Source organism: Dermacentor andersoni, chromosome 9, assembly GCF_023375885.2.
Source record: "Dermacentor andersoni chromosome 9, qqDerAnde1_hic_scaffold, whole genome shotgun sequence".
Classification (NCBI taxonomy): domain Eukaryota; kingdom Metazoa; phylum Arthropoda; class Arachnida; order Ixodida; family Ixodidae; genus Dermacentor; species Dermacentor andersoni.
This window is the reverse complement of record NC_092822.1, coordinates 44,781,387-44,800,402: the sequence shown is the minus strand read 5'-3', so window position 1 is coordinate 44,800,402 and position 19,016 is coordinate 44,781,387. Positions and strand designations below refer to the sequence as shown.

Genomic DNA, 19,016 nt, shown 5'->3' with positions numbered 1-19,016 from the left:
ATATACACGTACACATATCTAAAAACTCTTTTCACAAGATTAAAGAGCACTTTTGCCGCGCCAACGCCACATTGATAATTTCTGCGCGTTTCCCATCTTCATCGTGCCATCTTGCCTCTTGCATCATCGTGCCATCTTGCCCCTCTGCGCGGTGTCACAGGGTAGAGCACACTCGCGCAGGCCGACGATTCTGACTGTCCTGGAATGAAATATATCTCTCTTTCCTGGTTGTAAGGTTTCGTTTTAGACGGCAGCCCTGCAGCAAAAGCACGCGAACTGCGCCCGTCCTATCATTTGTTTGTTATCTTTCTTCTTTTTTTTTTTTCAGAATAGCGCGCAACTTCGTTCGGAACCAAGCCCTGCCTCTGCTAACCTGGAAGTGAGTCTGTCCCCTTGTACTGGGTGTGAACCATGCTTCGGCAACAACAAGAACAACAACAACAACAACAACAACAAGTTCTGCGACCAGAAAGAAGAAGAAGAAATTGGAACCGACGCGCCACCGTATTGACCTGACAATGTCGGACGACGAGGAGGACCCGCTGAAGGTGATCACCAGCGACCCGGTGTTGCGGCGCCAGTTCTTCCGGTCGCCGCGGCGACAGGCCCGAGAGCGAGGGGCCTCGGACGACCGGCCGCCCCGCGGTGGTCCGTTCGAGAACTCCATCATCGACGATGACAAAGAGGAGTACATAGGTACGGCACCGATGACAGGCGACACCATGTTTATTCCACAGTCGCCCACAGCGTCAAGTAATTTACACCCTCTAAGTGAATTGTTGCGTGTATCAATTTACAACTCACTCGCTTACACCTAAATAAAAGGGTGTAAACGTGTCAGTTATAGACAAATGCACACCGCTATTCACATTTAAGGGCGCAAATTATTTTACAGTGTAGGCAGCTTTCGCTCTGCGAGCATGCGGGTGATTAATTATGCGAGCTGATCCCGCACATGTCCGCTGCTTTTGTCACGTGCGTGAGAGAAACGAGAAATTTCGTAGTTGGGGAAAGGAGGAATTGGGTCGGCGGAGAGTCTCGAGAGAAATTTAGGCCACCCGTTTTTTTTCTTTCATTTTTTTTTAGCTACTGCGCACCTAAAACACAGTACACGGGCCCGTTCTTGAATTCAGATGTCAATCAGGACGCGCACGCAGCAGCGGCTGTCGTTCTAACCCACGACGTCGTGCTTTGCATGCACATGCACAAAATCTAGTTAACAAACACGGCCGCCAGGCCAGCACTGGAACCACGCTATCACCACGCAACAGAAGCGGTGTACAAGTGTGGAAGGACGTGTTATTAGTCCGTGAAGACGAAACAGAGGAGAAAAAAAAAAAGAAACCTCGAGCAGCGTTCTAAGTGCGCCGAATCTAAAGCCACGCAATACAGACAACATCACCACGCACTGAAGTCACCGTAACACTCCAAACGCCACATGCAATGATGCGACGCCGAAGCGAACACACTAACTTCAGCCATAGAAAGAATGTTTCTCGCACACCGGCGAAAATGCGGCAACAAGTCAACGATGTTTGCCATTGAAAAAGAAATAAAAGAATGCACAAAAGCTCTTCCTTTCCTTTTTTTTTTTTTCAATACGGACATAAACTATAGGGTTGCGGAAAACGTAACCACTCCAGTAAAGCACTCTTGGAGCCAAAAAAATTTAACAAAGAAAAACAGAAAGCAACGCTGACACTGTACGTCTACTTACTCGGCGTTTGTTATTCATTCACGTCGGCATGTGCGGTGAACAGGACAAGCGCGAAAGACACAAAACCAAAGAAGGTCAACGAACAAGCAACTGTTTACGCGGCGCATGATGATGCGAGTTTCGCGGCAGCTCACAGACAGCAGGGGAAGATCTTCAAAAACGCGGCGGAGGTGTTCGGCTAGTAAACACGTCGACACTACGAGAACGACCCGCTAAGTTAGAATCGATAACCCGCACGGAATCCTGTCTTATCTTCTCCGAAGCAAAATCCAAGAAAATAAAAAATAGGGAAGACAAGATAGCAACCACAATACACACACACACACACACACTCGACACAAAGACAGGTTCGCCCCGGGACCAAAGTGAACTCGATCCGGTAGAGACCGCAGAGAAGCTCTGCTTCCAAGGTCACGCATCTCTCAAGTGAGATGGGCTCGGTATCGGCGTGAGACACATGCAAAAAAAAAAAGACGCAAATGAAATATAACAACGATAATAAAAGATAAGAAGAAGTAAACGTATCAAAATGAAAATTCTGTTTACCTTCTCACACCGCATAGATTCTAACGGCCTCCCGAGTCGACGCAGGATGCACATTGTGGAAAGGAGAAAAAAAAAGGTGAAAGTCTGAAACAGGGAATCGATAAGCGCGCAATCGATGTAATCCACTTCGTCCCGTTTTGCGAGTCCACAGATATCAGGAGAAAAATGTTCGTTCGTCGTTTTCGCCGCCTTCCTCCGTCAACCATACTCTGCGTCAAGAAATCCATGCGGCGTCGAGGATGCTGTAAGTCGACTAGAAAAGAAGCCAACTAGAAAAGAGAACCAGAACTTTCGGCTCCCGCCATTGTCCCGCCTACGATCGCGTCCTTGCGCGATGTCGACTGAATTAAAAAAAAGAAGCTTCGCGGAAGGATCAGCAGAGCAAAACGGGCGAATTATCTTCAATCTATCCGGCAAACGCAGCGGCCGATTCTCGATACTGATCAGCTGAGCCAGAGCGCCTAGCTTTCATCGCAACGCACGAAATTGGTGAGACCAAGCGCATAATCTGTTGCAGCCGTTATGCCTCATTCCCCAGCACCCGTTTTTGCTTTGCTACACAGATCAGCTCGTTTGACGCCCACTGGAGAAAACAGAAGTCGCGTTCTCGTCATAATCGTTGCGCCTTGACGTTCTGCGCCTTCGACGCACGCGCCAGAGACGCGACAGGCGTCCGTGTTGGACGCCGACGCAATGTTGATGAGAGCGGAAATTGCGGGGCCCGAGCGTTCCCAGATATTGGCGGATGCTTACTTATCGATTTTGTGCTTACCGCAGTCTAACTAAGCAAGAGAAAGAATGCGGGCGGAAAGGATACAAAACAGTTTGCAAATTTCTACACGGAAGACATAACAATGGAGAAGCTGATCACCTCATTAAAGACAAAAACAAGTGTATGCAGAAACTCCACCGGAGTTGTCTAAGCAAGCATAAGCGTACTCGAAAATTTCAAGTTGACCCAACCAAAGATCCCAAGTTTGCTCCCTCAAAAATTTCAAGTTAGCCCTCTCCCAAATTTAAGTTAGGCAACCCCTAAATTTCAAGTTGGCCCACCTGCAAATTTTATGTTGGCCCACCCGCAAATATTACTTGGCCATTCCCTAAATTTCAAGTTGGCCCACGCGCAAAATTTCAGTCCGCCCACACCCTTACTACAGGCCTCCCCACCCATTTCCAATGGAACCCCATGTATCAATATGAGTATATTAATATATAATTGGGTATATCTGATTGGGTATATTGGGCATTGGGCATATTGGATGTTGGGCAATTGGGTATATTGGTAATTGGGTATATCTGATCATATTAGTATTTTCTCCAATGAAATCCTTTTCTTTTTGTTTCGCTTGTTCCTTGCCGCTTATTAAGCTACCAATCATCTACATTTACAAAATTATAACGAACAAAAGACTTACCTTTCCAAATCGCGCGTTTTTGTGCAGATACAAGCCATAACACTTATCGCGTGTAGACAGATTTTGTTTGGTGAACTCGCCAAGGAAATCTTAAGCATCAAAATAGACGTTATTACAGAGAAAGTAAATATCCCTTAAAAAGGATAACGAAGGGTTGCTGTAACAGGCAAAAATGGAGTGTATCTTGTATGAATGTCACGTGGATCACTGAAAACAAGGAAAAACAAAGACAGCACAAGAACATGTCATAATATAGTCATCGTTCTGGTTATGATAACCGTTCGTCGTCGCCATGTTGTATCGATGTGGTGACGTTAGGCCACCTACCGCAATTTCAGGGTCCCCATTAAAGCTAACCTAAGCAGCTGTTGAAGCTACGGTATTCAGGATTCGTTGGAAGAACGGTGAACGTCCAGTTTTTTCTACAAGTTCGTGTCGGAGAACGCAGCGTGAACACGCTGTTTATATGTTCAGTCGCCTAGAGCGATGACATTCAAACCTTCACTACACACGGTACACTTACGCGGAAAGTGTATCAGCGAATAAAGGAGGTCCGTGCAGTAATAACGCAGCTTAAATTTATTTATACGAACAGTTCAGTACTATTTCATTTAGAGACCCTACAGTTAGGGAGGAAAGGACGTGCTAGAAGTTTCCGAAGTTCCGTGCTAAATTACACTCATCAAAACAGAATATTACAGTTTCGCCTGAAAGGCGAAGCATCGATTGCGACAGCAAATTAACAGCGACACAAAGTAGGGATAGTAGTTTTATCGGCCGCGCCAACTTGTAAAAACATAGGCATACTAACTAATGTCAAGGCGCTCTACATCGCAATCTTACACGATTAACGGTGGTTGACGTAGTAAAGAATTCGAAACGGTTTCGAATACCAGCGATCGCTTCAGAGTCTATCACTATTTCGGCACACATAGTTTTCGTTATTACTATTGAACATACTTAGCACCAAACCTTGGACCTCGTCACCAGCACCTCAATTCCACATTCGCGGCGGACTGACGCCACCACGAAGGAACAAGTCAACGCCCACCGATAGGTACACAACTACGCATACGCACCTTCATAATGGAGAGTTCTAGGTTAGGGGACCCAAGAGGCTTGCGTACGCAAGAACTAGAGGCGACGGTACTGCGCATGCGCAGACCCTGACGTAGGTGTCTGCGCATGCTCAGTACCGTGGCCCCTAGTTCTCGCGTACGCAAGCCGCTAGCTTCCCCGAATCTAAAGCTCTCTGATGTTCCGCTCGTGCAGCTGGTGCTACAAGATCGGTTTGAACGGCAAACGGGAAGCCGTCGCAAAACCCGCACTACTTTCCGTCTCGGGGGAGGCGACAAACAAAAAAGACAAAAAACGACAAGCTAAGGGCAGTTCATTTGCACTCGCCCAAGACGTCGTCGCCGCCGCGGTACGGCTGAACGCGAATGTTTCGAGACACGCCGGGAACGTGGGCAGGCAGAGAAGAGGACCGGGCAGGGCGCATGAATAATGCATAAAGCGGCCTTAATAAAGACAGGAGCCCAGTCGACGGGCGGTCGCCCCGTTCTCTGCTGACGCTCTCCCCAAAGATCAAGTGCGCGAGGACCAAAGGCGCGTGGGGAGGGCGCGTTTCGGGAGGCGTTAAAAGGGAAGCTGTACCCTCCCGAGCTTCTTCCCCGACGATCCACGGCGGCGAGTGCATATTTATAACGGAGCCCGGCGCATATCGACACGACTGCGACGGCTGAACAAGCGGCGGAAGCATGCGACAGCCTTAAGACGAAGAGCTTCGTATATAACCTCACGGAGAGCTGGGGGAGGGTGTCGAGGAAAATGGTCGCCTCTGACGCGAACTAGACGGGAGAGAGGGGGGCGAGGATACATCGCTGCCAACAAGACACGTCGCCTTAGCACCCCTACGGTTGTCGTGAGGGCTCCGAGACGTGATTTAAAGACGACCCCAATCATTTCCATGTTTCGCGCCTTCTCGTTTCTTCTGCTTCTTTCACTTTATTTTTCTTTTTTTTTTACGAATGACCTTTCGCCCGATCCGCCCGTTATCACTTCGTCGACAGTTTCTGTTACTCTAGCGTGTATATATTTTCCATTCGTTCGTTTCACTGATGGCCCTAAGGAAGAGACAAAAAAAGAAGTGTTTCGCCGACGTGAATTTCGCCTCTCGTCTCTTCTCGTTGTTAGAGAAAGCACGCCTATTTTACTTTTAGAAATGTTGCGCAGTGAATTGAATGCCTTACGGTTCACTCTTATTTAAGACCGCTTGTACTGTACAGCAAGGTAAGAAAAGTTCCTAACACCGCAAATAATTACAGCAGAAATCACTTGTCAACTGCCCTGTAGAGCGTGCATCTCTGCAAGCACATCACGTATGAGGGAAAGCCCACACTACAAGTGGCATACGCTTATCTCTTGAATGTCCACTGTAAAACAATATGATAAAAAAATGATAAAAATCTCCGCCGCAATGCAAACTACACGAACATGTTTTACTACAGTTGCAATATTTATTAAATACACCATAACCTCTGTAACACACGAATGCGGCGAATGGTAAGACGGCGACGGCGTCTTCACAAGACGGCGACGAATAGGAAAGTTATTCTTCACTGTATATTTTACTTGTTCCCCCACGTTGTTATTACGAGCGAATAATTCCGCCGCTCATTACATCCCAATTCGGTACAACGTGACAAGCATTGAAGGAACCCTTCATTCAAAATATATATATTACTTTTTTGTTGTGCAACAAGTATTGGTCCCGTTATGAGATTACGCCACGAACAAAAAATAGAAAGTTCTAGCCTACCCGTAAATGGGTTGTCCATCACGGTACGCCCGATTACCAATGAAGTTCGCACGAGAGGCCATGTTGGTGACGCCATCATGTGGCACATAGTTTAAACGTCAAGGCCAATGCTACTGTTCCACTGACCAACCACATACTACTCATGTTACGAAGTAAAGAGCAGGCAACGACACATTTGTCAACGTTCTGCCCTTCTGTGTTTACTTTGCTTCGACGAGAACACTCGGGTGACGAAAACGCTTTTAACGCGTCGTGCTTGAAAAGAGCGTCGTGAGATGTCGCTACAAGCGTTGCCGCTGCGGTCGCCGGCTTTCGTAACTCCTTCCGCAAACGGCACTGTGTTTACGGACAAAAGAAAACTATTATTCAATGCACTCCACTTAGCACACTTCTTAAAGAAGTAAAAACGAAGCCTAACCAGACTTGTCGCACGAAAGTAAATGTATGCTCAAGATGATCGATGGAGAATACCACAAGCTGAGTGACCGGGCTTGTTCGTTGGTAATCATTTATAAAAACAGATCACTAGCAAACAGAAAACCGACAAGACATGAACACAAACGTCATGAGCGCTTACTATACGATAGAGAATATCGCCCCAAAACGCGAATTAAAGGGGTAAACGAGATGATGCAGGTTCATCAAGTATGTCAAGCGGTCACAGAGATAGCACCCACATTAACATCTAATTTCACCAACATCAACAGCCTAATTAGTGAACTACAGCAGCTGGGCCTCTGCAGGGCCAGTAAACTGTACTTACTCCGGAATAAGGGCAAACTCGTTCAGCGGAAATATGCAATGTGGAGAAGCCTTCATGAAAAGGAAATGTCATCCACACGAGACCACAGTATGAAGCTACACCGGAAACCCGCGCGGGGTTCTTAAAACAAAAAAAACAAAAAATTTGCGTATTTTCAGGTCGACGAGTACGTCTCTCTTTTTTTTTTCGTGTTACCATCGCCTTCCATAAGCCGACTCCTTCCTCTGATTGCACGTTTCATAATCTAATTAATATCTTCATCACCCAAAAGCTAAAACGGCGAATATATAAGGAGATGCAGATAACGCAAGTAATAAGTCCGAATAACAGCTGTCGCTGGTGTATATAACGATTCAAGTAGAGAGTGCAGAGCAATAAAAACACTGCACGCGGGAAACCATAACGTAAGCGAAAAGAACGCCTAGAGCCTTGCCCCTCCCCCTTCTCTCTTTCCATCACGGCATGCAAGCGGGAGCAATGTTTGGTCAACGTTAGCCCTGCGTGGTGCCAACGCGGTCCGAAGCTCCGCTTGCATAGACGCTACCTTCCCACAATTTTAGCCATGGCTGCTTGCTTTTTTTCTTTTCACAACCGCCATGCCGCGAATTCCAGGCGAGCCAGAAGTGCTCGAGACGCATGCCAGCGCACGAACCCAGTGCCGGCCTGAAATGACCATTCAGGCGAGCGGCGCAGACGCGAGGAAGAGGGACATTAAAAAAAAAACGTGCAGAGACGGCAAACCCACGTTTTGCCGTGATGGCGATACGCCGGGACGGACGCACCGTAAATTAGGTCACGCCAATCTTACTGACCCCCCCCCCCCCCCCCCTTTCTCTCCCGCCTATATCTTGTGCAGTATACGTGGTGGCATGAAGCAACACGCGTGGAACGCGGTACGAGTGTTACGCCCTGCCACACCACTGACGGGAGGCGCCCTTCTAGCAACACACTCCGACCTCAGCAATTACGTGCAGTACAGCCAAGGCTACAGGACCCGTTGAAACACCTGGATGCCAACACAGACTGCGGCTTCCCGAACGAAAAAAAAAAAAACACAGAAATGGCGAGGGCTGGCCATGTTCGGCATTCGCCTATAACCCATCGGTAGCACTCGTGCTAAACCAACACCACGCACGGCAGGACTCGCGGCGGTCACTCGCCGAATCCGTGTGTTGTCCGTTTACTGCATTCCTGACTGCATGTCGCGAAAGCGCGCTCCTGTCGCTTGCCCTGCTGGTAACTGTCGCGAGCCAGAGCGTGGGACAGCCACTGCGTCAGCTAGAGGAAGCAAAGGTGACCGCGAGAGAAGGGCGGCGAAATGAAAATAGAAAGAGCCAAAAGAACAGGAGTGTAGGAAGGAAAGGAAGGGCGACGCAGAAGTACGGTCGCGGAACACTACGCAACAGACATAACAGACTCGCGCAAACCGGACAGACGAACGAACGAACGAACGAACGAAGACGCGCGGGAAAAGGCGACAGACGAACGACGGGAATAGAGTACAGCACACTTCAGGGCACACTGCCCCCCCCCCCCCCCCCCCCCCCAGCGTTTCCCTACACCCTTCGCGCCCGCGCAAGAGCTTGGGTAATCTCGGGACTAGCACACGCGCGCGCGACACACGACCGGCAGCGGCGGGCAGAGTGCCGGCACTGATGAACTCTAATGAGCGCTGGAAGCGGGGGTTTGTCCGCGAGCTTGGATGGGGACAGCGGGAAAGTAAGGTGCGTAGGGAAGGGAGGCGATGGAGGGGGGGGGGGGGGGGTGGAAGCCGGCCGAACCGCCAGGAACGCGAAACCGATCGACGTGTCAGCAGTCGCCAACCGCCGCCGCCGCCACCGCTGAGGGAACGAGCCAGCAGAACTGGCCGGGAAGAACGGAGGCCGGCAATAATTACGGTGCCCCGCCGCGCCGAAGATAGAAAGGAAAAGGGTGGGACGCAAAGGAAGGAAGGGAAAAGAGGAACGAGTGCGTCAATGGGAAAGGGCGCTCGCTTGACGCCAAAGGGGGCAGCAGGCACAGCGGCGATGACCAAAGCAGGAAACGTCTAACGCGGGCAGCGCCGGAAAAGGTCGAGAAACACTTCGAAAATAAAGCTAACGCATGAAAAAAATAAAAAATAATAAAAGACGTAGGGGGAGGAGGCAGGGAAAGTGGAGGATGTGTTGGCGTGGAAGAAAGGTACCGATCGCGTTTCCTCGGGCCATCCGAGACGGCAGTCCCTCCCAATGAGAAAGAGAGAGAGACTAAGAGAGAGCGAAATAGAGAGTAAGAAAAAACGCAGCGTCACCAACCGAACAGACGCGAGGGTTCGGGGAACGCTGAGCGGCTCTGAAGAGCGGAGAAGCGAACTGTACAGGAGAGCGCGCTTGTGTGTGTGCGTCGGTTCCGCTTCGTCAGCCATCTTCGGCGTGCACGGGGCTGCTGCTGCCCATTCGAGAGGTCAGTGGTAATTAACGGGGGCCACAGCAGAGGCGGTATATAGATATATATATAGCACGGAGCGTTGGCAGCTTGTGGCACGCGCCCACGGCCCGTCTCAATCAATTCGCTCACTCGTGTAGCTTTTATGTCGCTTTCTTTCGACCCCACCTTTTTTTTTTTTTTTTTTTTCGCGTGCTTCGCTCCCAGTGAGGGAGAGATGTAATAGTAGAAGGGCGCAGAGTGGCCAAGAGAACTAACTCGCAGCGAAGCCCGAGAGTTCATCAGCTTCGGAACAGGCCCCTGCACTCACCCGCCGACAAGCGCGCTTGCACCGCCAGGCTGATGTATGGCCACCCTCAAACTTAATTATCGGGCCCCCCAATCTTCGAGAGTGCGAAGCAATCTGCCACCTTCAAGCTCCGCGCTTTGGCCTGCAATACGAGCTAATGCGAGGAACAGCTTTCTCCTTCTACTCCTTCTTTTTAACGCGTACCAACAGGAACGCCTGCGTTGCTTTACACTTTGCGATCAAGACGAATCGCCCGCAGAGAACACCGGGGAAGCGATAGATACGAAGTTTTTAACTCAATCATCAGTCCGTTTTGTAGTTTGAGCAGTGCCAGCAGTGTAGAACGCGTCGCCGCTGTTGACGTGTAGGCAACCAGACGTAGTAGCGACCATTGCGCCTACTTTGAACCATAAACCAGATGAGTCATCGCTGAATTTCACAACGCCGCGCAACAGGGCTTCCATTCTCGGCAGCTTGGAAATGCGCGCTCACCGCAAAGCTTCTCACAGGGTACCTATAAAGATTCCCGACAACTCCTTCGTCGCACTAAAAGCAATCAATGCCTGCATTCCCGTGACAAAACATACGCTGCTTCCCGCGCACTTCCCGCTTTAAAACTTGGTAATGAATCTGGCCACTGCTGTCGACTTCTGATGACACCGCACTGGTAAGGCCAGCCCGTGAATCGCTGCACACAACAATGCTCGTAACTGGGATGCAATCGGTGAAGTTGTTCCATCATTGTTACACGATAGAGGGGGGTGGGGGGGAGAAAGGACAATTACACGAACTCGCCAAGTCCTAGCTGCTTCTGCGTGGTGGACTGCCTATCCTCGCTTTATACCGCCAGTGCGACCGTGGTGATCCAAGCCGGCCGGGCATTTCCAGCGCGGAAAGCGTCTTCGAACGACCAACCCTTTGCGCAATATACTCGAACTGCAGTCAAATAGACGGTTAGCGTTCTCGCAAGCCCTGGCAAGCAGGCTCGGCGGAACAGCGAGTTTTCAATACGTACCGGGTGACACTTAGATGAATACGGGAAGTACGTGGAGCACTGCACCGCATTTCTTGGGCGCCACATCCGCGCAAACTACGGTAACGCCCTAGGAAGGCGAATCGCAGTCACTGCCCAACAGATCGGAGTGTGAGGCGTGCCGAGTCGACTTTGACCCGCGCGTGTAAACGCTGGCGTGTCGCATCGAGGGAGAGTTTTGAAGACGGCTGCCGGGCCCGTGCTCTCTCACTCCTTCAGGACTCAAATGGAAAGCGCACTCACCGGAAAAACACTCAAGCTCCTTTTTTTTTTTTTTTTAAACGCCGATTCGCCATCAAATGCGATACGCTGCTGTATCATTCGAGTAAACGTACTTTTGTGAGTAAGGCGCGGGAGTAGGCGATCTTTGTGTGCGCATCGCCGACAGTCCGGGGGTCTTCCCCGTGCATTCCCGCACGCACTTGTTAGAGAAGCTACTCGTCACAACGCCCTGTTCCTTTAGCGTAAATTCCTTTCCTTGCTCTCTTACCAATGGCAACGTCGCCGATGGAGAGACCTGACACGTATCTACGGGGTATGCTGCTAGCAGTTCAAAACGAAGATAGCGCCAGCGATGCCGGAATCGACACCTCACCAAAGTCGACAACACTTTCCAAAAAAAAAAAGCCACGAGGTGTCGCACGAGTACGACGACCGCGGATATCCGGCGTTCTACTTACAATATCGTACTAAAATCATACAAACACTTCTCCGAGAGCTCTACACAATGTCTACAGACATTCCATGTTGCATCAAACGTTTTGCCGAATAACACCTGAAGGCTTTCTTTTTGGTCACACAACTCATTCGGAAACATTATGGTCCGCGACAGTGTATAATTCCACATAGCCAAAGCATATACGAAAACAAACCGGTCTACGCTTAGGCAGCAGACAATCCGCATGTTCTCTCCAATATCCCTTCTATAAAGAACGTACTCGCATGTAGAACCCCCACCCCCCCCCCCCCACCCCCATGTCTGCACGGTTAAAGAGCCCTCGGTTACCAGAGACAGCCTCTGGCTCAAATAAGCAAACGAGGGTGCAATTCATCATCCCTGGACACCAGATGACACGGCCCTAAAACTAAAGCTGTCACCTTCGTTTAGCTACAATACAGAGTACCCGCTGTCTCCATATATCTGCATATTTTTACAGCGAAGCTGTTAAACGCTACTTCCCCCACGATCGTGTACGTGTGTTAAGAGGAAGCTTTAGCTCGGGTTCGCCTACATAAATACATGCAAAAGGAGAATTCGTTTTTCTCGGCGACTACTGCACCAAATTTGACGAGGTTTGTTGCATTTAAAAGAGAAACTTAAAATCTATAAAATCTACTGACTGTCGGTTTCAAGTTTTCGATTTAGGTTGTCAAATTTTATTAAATATGGGCAAAAATAATAAATTTTCAGACAGCGACACTATGAAGTTTACAACTCTGTAACTCAGCAAGGAAAAAAATCATACCACAATTCTGTGAATTGCATGTTATAGTACATCTAAAGCAGACAAAATTGATATGTTCCACATGAATCTCGAAAAATTTAGTAATATGTAAATACAAGATTTACAGAACCCTCGTGCACAGCGTAATAAATTCACGTAAGATACAAATTACATAACACATTTGTCCGCTTTCAATGATCTAATCGGCGCCGTTTACAGAACCGCGATCTCTGCTTTTGATGCAGAGTTATTGCAGAGCATTTGATGCTTTTGATGCAGAGCTAAAGCTTCCTCTTGTTAGGATTGGGGGCTCAATCCCATCGCTCGTAATCAGTTGACAAGATTGAAGTCGGGCATAAATTAGAAGGTAGCTGGCCCATGCCGTCGTCCAACTTATCCACGCTGAGGACGTTCTTGAAGGGAAGGACTGCTTCTCATCGAGAACGAGGAATATGGGTTTATTTACAGTATCTACATCAGGACGTTGCAGTTCATCAGTCCAGCATGCCTGCGAAAGAAAGTGCACTGAGCAGCCGCACAACAGCGGTTTATAAACACTCGGTCCTCCCTCTATACCAAGGTGAGGGAAACGTTCGACCAGTCATCGTAAACAAGTCTCCTCTCTGAGCGACGGATTACACACACACACACTCACACACACACTTCTTTGCGCGAGGTTCACGGTCCTCAACCAACGTCAGACGGACTTCGTAGAACTCGGGGCATACGTCAGGAAAGGTGCCTTTTATTCGCCGAGCTGACCCCCGGTGCGCGGCCGGTTGCCCATTGTCTTGCGTCGTGAACGGCACGTGGGAAGTGGCCTCCGCAGACTTTCCCTCGGCAACTCCCCCGCTCATAGCAGACCGGATAGGCGGTGTCGTGTTCCGGCACAAAGCCTGCTTCATCTAACTCATCTTGGCTCCAGCGACGGAGAGTCGAGGACCCGCGCATTGTTCACACACTGTCGACTTAGTGACGCCGTGTTGTGGTGGCGTTCCAGGAAAGTTGACGCCGCTGTCGCAACCGGCTGGCAAAACTTGCACCTCAGCTGGGCCGTTCTTAACACTCTGAAGAGGAAGCTTCAGCTCGGGCCCAACTTCGACGCGGCCTATTCAAGTACATGTAAAACGCAAAAACGTTCGTCTGAGATAACCCCAGGACAGATTTAAATCAAATTTCTTCCATTTGAGAGAGAAAGTTAAATTATAATTACTGTTGCAAGCGGAATCTCGAATTAGGGCCTGAATTTTTGCCCATATATAATAAAAATTTCACGACCTAAATCGAAAATTTGAAACCGACAGTCAGTAGATTTTATAGATTTTAAGTTTCTCTTTTAAATGCAACAAACCTCGTCAAATTTGGTGCAGTAGTTGTCGAGAAAAACGAATTTTCCTTTTACATGTATTTATATAGGCGAACCCGAGCTAAAGCTTCCTCTTAACACACGTACACGATCCTGGGGGAAGTAGCGTTTAACAGCTTCGCTGTAAAAATATGCAGATATATGGAGACAGCGGGTACTCTGTATTGTAGCTAAACGAAGGTGACAGCTTTAGTTTTTTCGTCGTCGTCATTAATTAAGAAACAGAAACTTTACCAATTGTAAAGCGAACTACAGCGAAGCTAGTAAGGCTTAGTTTCCCCCAGAATCGTGTCCGCGTGTAGACACAAAACTCCTCCCACACGTGGGCCGATCCCGAAGATAGTGCAATACCAGGCCGACTCGCAGCGGAGGTGAAGCTGGTGTTAAGCACTCCCTACACGTTCGCCGATCCCGAAGATACTGCAATGCCGGGCGATCCGCGGCGGAGGTGCAGCTCGCCATTAAGGGGCCCACATACACACCTTCGCTGTTCATCCTTATTCACAGTGTGGAAGGACACTGCATTGTTACACACTTTTCCTTGGGGCGATCTAAACTAGAGGCAAACCTCGGCTAGCAAACTTACTTTTCTTACTCTCTGCGGAAAGATGCACGACTAAATCACTCGACCCAACGCGTAAACTTATAACATAGGGGTGAACTCCCTGTAGGGTTAGCGTCACGTAGCTGAACACTGCCAACTCGGCAGACAGTAATAGGAACACGGGGAATCGAACAAAACACAAGACAAACCTGCAGGCACGACACGTGACATACGGCTCAACGAGGAAAAGATAGAGGGAGAGAGGGAAAGGCCGCCGGTTCGCGTTGCACGTAATGACCCGGCACAATCGCTCAACGGACAGCCGCTGCGACGCCAGCAGTGCTCTTCTCCACCACTTCCTCTCTCTCTCTCTCTCTCTCTCTCTCTCTCTCTCGGCTCATAATCGCCGTCGCATTCGCTATATACCGATTACGCGGCGATCCATCACAGCGCGACGCGTATGGCGCCGCCTTTCACGGGCTCGTCGTGTCGGGCTCGTGGCAGTCGGGGCATTTATCCGTGACCGACGACCACCAGACCAGGCAGCCCGAAATAGCGGCCGCCTCACACCACCCGCCCCATCAAACGCTGACCGAACCAGGCGTCACGTATCAATCGCGCCTCCCCCGTCTCTCTCTCTCCCTCTCTCCCTTTCCGACCCAAGTGACGTAATGAACCCCGCCAGATGCTTAATAAACCGCCGACCGATCTCGAATCAGCGAAAGCATCGAGTCCTAAATCAACCCCGCGAGCTCGCGAACGGAGTAACCAAGTCGGGTCCGCACGGCAGACCCGGGATCGATTCGGGCGACGCGCAAGGGCTCTTTAACGAGCGCTGCAATCTGTGGAGCCGCGGTGGCTGCGCATTTCGCTTCAATAGAAACTCGTGTATAGGTCGCCTAGGAAACGAGAAAGAACAGGAGGAGGAAGGGCGCAATCAGCGGCAAATTCGAAACCGCTTCGCAGTGCACTAACGAAGCCATTGAATAGAGAGAAAGAGTACGCAGGCACGTATGGCGGTGGGAGAGGGGGGGGGGGGGGCGAGGTGATAGATGGGGGGGAGGAGGGGTTTAAGATGAGGAGGGCTTAGTCAGTCCTGTTCAGAAGTGCTTGGAGAGGACTTCTGGTTTCGACTACGAACGGGATACAAAAGATGTTTTCAGGGCAGGCACTCGTCATGAAAGAAGAGTGACCATCCGTAACAAGTGAAAAAAAAATTACGCTGTAGTTATTGAAAACATTTGCTAAGTCAGTATCGATCATACAATTTTCGTCGATTGTAACTTGAGTTATAGTCCCAGATGGTGCCTAAGTTACGAAATATGAATTACTTATTCTAAAACTAAAGGCTAAATTATTCACGGGTACCGCAAAACGTGTTACTGCAGTTGATTTTCCTGGCGAGTTCAATTTCTTTGTTTAGTTTAGTTCGCAAGTGTATCTTTTTTCTAAATTTCCGAGGCGTTAAGGATAACGTCTGGTAAGGAACCTGTTGTACATGAAATTGTTTTCATTAATGTTGTATCACATATACATTTAAATCCACGGCTTTCACCACTTACGCGGTGGCTTATTACGCATGGAAAAAGAAACGCTTTTCGCCAAGACCCGGAGATTATGAATTAAAATGTTTATGGTTTCGTCGGCACATCGAGAATAAAGTAGTCTTCGAAAAATAAAACATATGTTTTCTGCAGAAAACTTATTAAATTCGGCGAAGATATACGTCTGGTGTAAGAAGAGAACATTGCTTTTCGAGAATGTCGCGAAATAGCAATCTACACACAAAAGTGGTCACTTACATCCCACGCCGTAAAGCCAGTCTTCAAGTTCTGGATGCTCGAACTTAGTAGAAAGAAGTGTAGCTATGTAGAAGAATTAGAACTGCTTCTCGACGGCAAAGTAGCTTAAGTACTGCGACCAAAACCTTCAAAAGACCACACGGACTATTTGGCAGCGCCATTCTAGGAAAGCAAATCCAAGTTGAAATCTCAACTGCTAACAATGGTTAACTTGTTTGTCGACGCGTACAGCAGGAGAGTTTCAGTACGGACAAAAATATATTTAAAAATTAAATTATGGGGTTTTGCCAGCCAAAACCACGATCCGATTACGAGGCACGCCGCAGTCGGCACCCCAAAAATTTGGACCACCTGGGAGTTCTCTAATGTGACCTAAATCTAAGTACACGGGTGCATTCGATTTCGCCCCCATCGCGATGCGGCCGTTGTGGCCGGGAGGACAAAGATATTGCAATAATTGCCACGGAGAAGACGGCAAAGCGTAGTTACATTATCATCATCATCATCATCATCATCATCATCATCATCATCATCATCATCATCAGCCTGGCTACGCCCACTGCAGGGCAAAGGCCTCTTCCATACTTCTCCAACTACCCCGGTCATGTGATAATTGTGGCCGTGTTTTCACTGCAAACTTCTTTATCTCATCCGCCCACCTAACTTTCTTCCGCCCCCTGCTACGCTTCCATTCTCTTGGAATCCAGTTCGTAACCCTTAATGACCGTCGGTTATCTTCCCTCCTCATTACATTCCCTGCCCATGCCCATTTCTTTTTCATTTCAACTAACATGTCATTAACACGCGTCTGTTCCCTCAACCAATCTGCTCTGTTCTTATGCCTTAACGTTACACCCATCATTTTTCTTTCCATAGCTCATTGCGTCGTCCTCAATTTGAATAGAACCCTTTTCGTAAGCGTGCAGGTTCTTGCCCCGTAGGTGAGTGATTATACTTATCCGATATTACTGACGGCATTTCGGTATCGGTATCTACGAAAATTGAAGTCCTTTCGCGAGTAAGATTTGAAAGATTCATTTACTACTAAAAACGCTCCACCACCAAGAATATTAGTACGATTAAGATGAAAAAAAAAAATAAACATTCATAATCGAATATCTGGAAAACATGGCACGCGTACATTATGTCACGAAAACGTGAAATGTGTACCTAACGACTCAAGGTTTTTCCAAACACTATTACTTCTCCTCTTCCTCTCGCCCACACGCAGCCATGGCCGTGTGGATCGCCTTAGCTCTGTTCGCCGTCGCCATCTCAGTCGTGGTGGCCCGCGGTCCCCACCTAGACGTCGGGACCCGGGTCCTCCGTCGCGACTCCGGGTACTCGAGGGTGCCGCCGCTGCCCTGGCGCCCGGGGAGCCAGCGCAGCAACGCGTCCCAACTTCGGAGTCGGAGCTCCGAATCGGCCGAACAGATGGAGCGAACACGAGGAAACAAGGCCGGCGCTGCGGGTCTCGGACCCAGGGCCGCGAACGCCAGCGTCAACACCGACGAGATTACGACGACGATGACCACGGGAGACGAGACAGCGATCTCCAAACCGACCAAAGCGGACCAGTCGTCGTCGTCGACGACAAGATTGCGCGAGAAGACAACGGAAGAGGACGGCGGGAGAGCGTCGGAACAGCAGATAATCCTGTGGTGAATCGGACAACTGGGATGCGTGGGGAGTCCCTCTTTGTGGCGAACAACTTCACGGAGTCGAACGGAGGATGCCATTCGCGGGACCCGCGGCCTAAAGCAGAGAAGCACTTCTGTTCAACCAAATAGTTGATTGTGAGCATTCTGTACTTTAAGGACAGCTTTCTTAAATGTAATAACGAGGACTATGCCAAGTGAGGCGGTTGAAGTGGCACAAGAAGATGGAGCTGTTGAGTGAAAAGAGCAGTTCGAACGTAGGCGGAAATGCCGCCTTCGACATCTAACCGCGATATTAAACCCCCAATACTTAAATACTATTTCAAGTAAAAAAATATACATATCTATAACGACTTGCTCACCTCCATATTTGATATCAGAACTACATCCGTACAAAAAATAAGCACTAAACTGCTAATTAAGTAAATACATATTACAGGAATTATTTATTAAACACTGGTTTACTCAACTACCCTCAACTGAAGACTCGCTCTAGAATATATATATACAAAAGAAACACTAACTATGGGCATTGCTCTGGGTTTTGGACGCCGTAATCGAAATCTGAAGGCATATAAATGAGCATGTCATAATAAATTACACGTTGGGTGTTGTGGGGATCAAAAAAAATTGTTAAGTTAAAAAAAGAGTTTTTTTCACGGTCTCAATCCACACTAAGATCGTAAAAGGCCGGCTAGAAAAATCGATGAAGGCCGGGAGACTGTTTTCGGGTAAGGAGATGCTATAGCTAAATAGTGCATACACCAGATTAAAACTACAACATTCAATACCGGGGCCTACAATACGCGCCAAATCCACGGTATGATTATGAGGCACGCCGTAGCGGGGTTACTCCTGATAAATCATGTCCAGCTGTGGTTCTTTAATGTGCGCTCAAGTAGAAGAGCGTTCTCTCTCTCTCTCTCTCTCTCTCTCTCTCTCTCTCTCTCTGTGCGTGCGTGTGCGTGCGTGCGTGCGTGCGCGTGCGTGCGTGCGTGCGTGTGCGTGTGTGCGTGTGTGTGCGTGCGTGCGTGCGTGCGTGCGTGTGTGTGCGTGCGTGCGGTGTGCGTGCGTGCGTGTGTGTGAGCGTGTGTGCGTGTGTGTGTGCGTGTGTGCGTTTGTGTGTGTTAGCTTTGCCTGCAACGAAAGGCTGCCGCCGAGGCCGTCAGGAATCGAGCCCGCGACCTCGTGCT

General features: G+C 49.0%; 2 protein-coding genes across 3 annotated transcripts in view; one reads left to right on the top strand and one right to left on the bottom strand.

Moving 5' to 3' along the window:
* The window catches only part of mib1 (E3 ubiquitin-protein ligase mind bomb 1), a 559,645-nt gene that overhangs the window by 367,475 nt on the left and 173,154 nt on the right, over positions 1-19,016 (bottom strand). The gene's annotated exons all lie outside the window — the stretch shown is intronic.
* LOC129383910 (uncharacterized) lies at positions 48-18,229 on the top strand. The gene is made up of 2 exons (XM_055068927.1): positions 48-696; positions 17,397-18,229. The coding sequence occupies exons 1-2, from the start codon at positions 519-521 to the stop codon at positions 17,828-17,830; spliced, it is 612 nt and encodes a 203-aa protein (XP_054924902.1). The 5' UTR covers positions 48-518; the 3' UTR covers positions 17,831-18,229.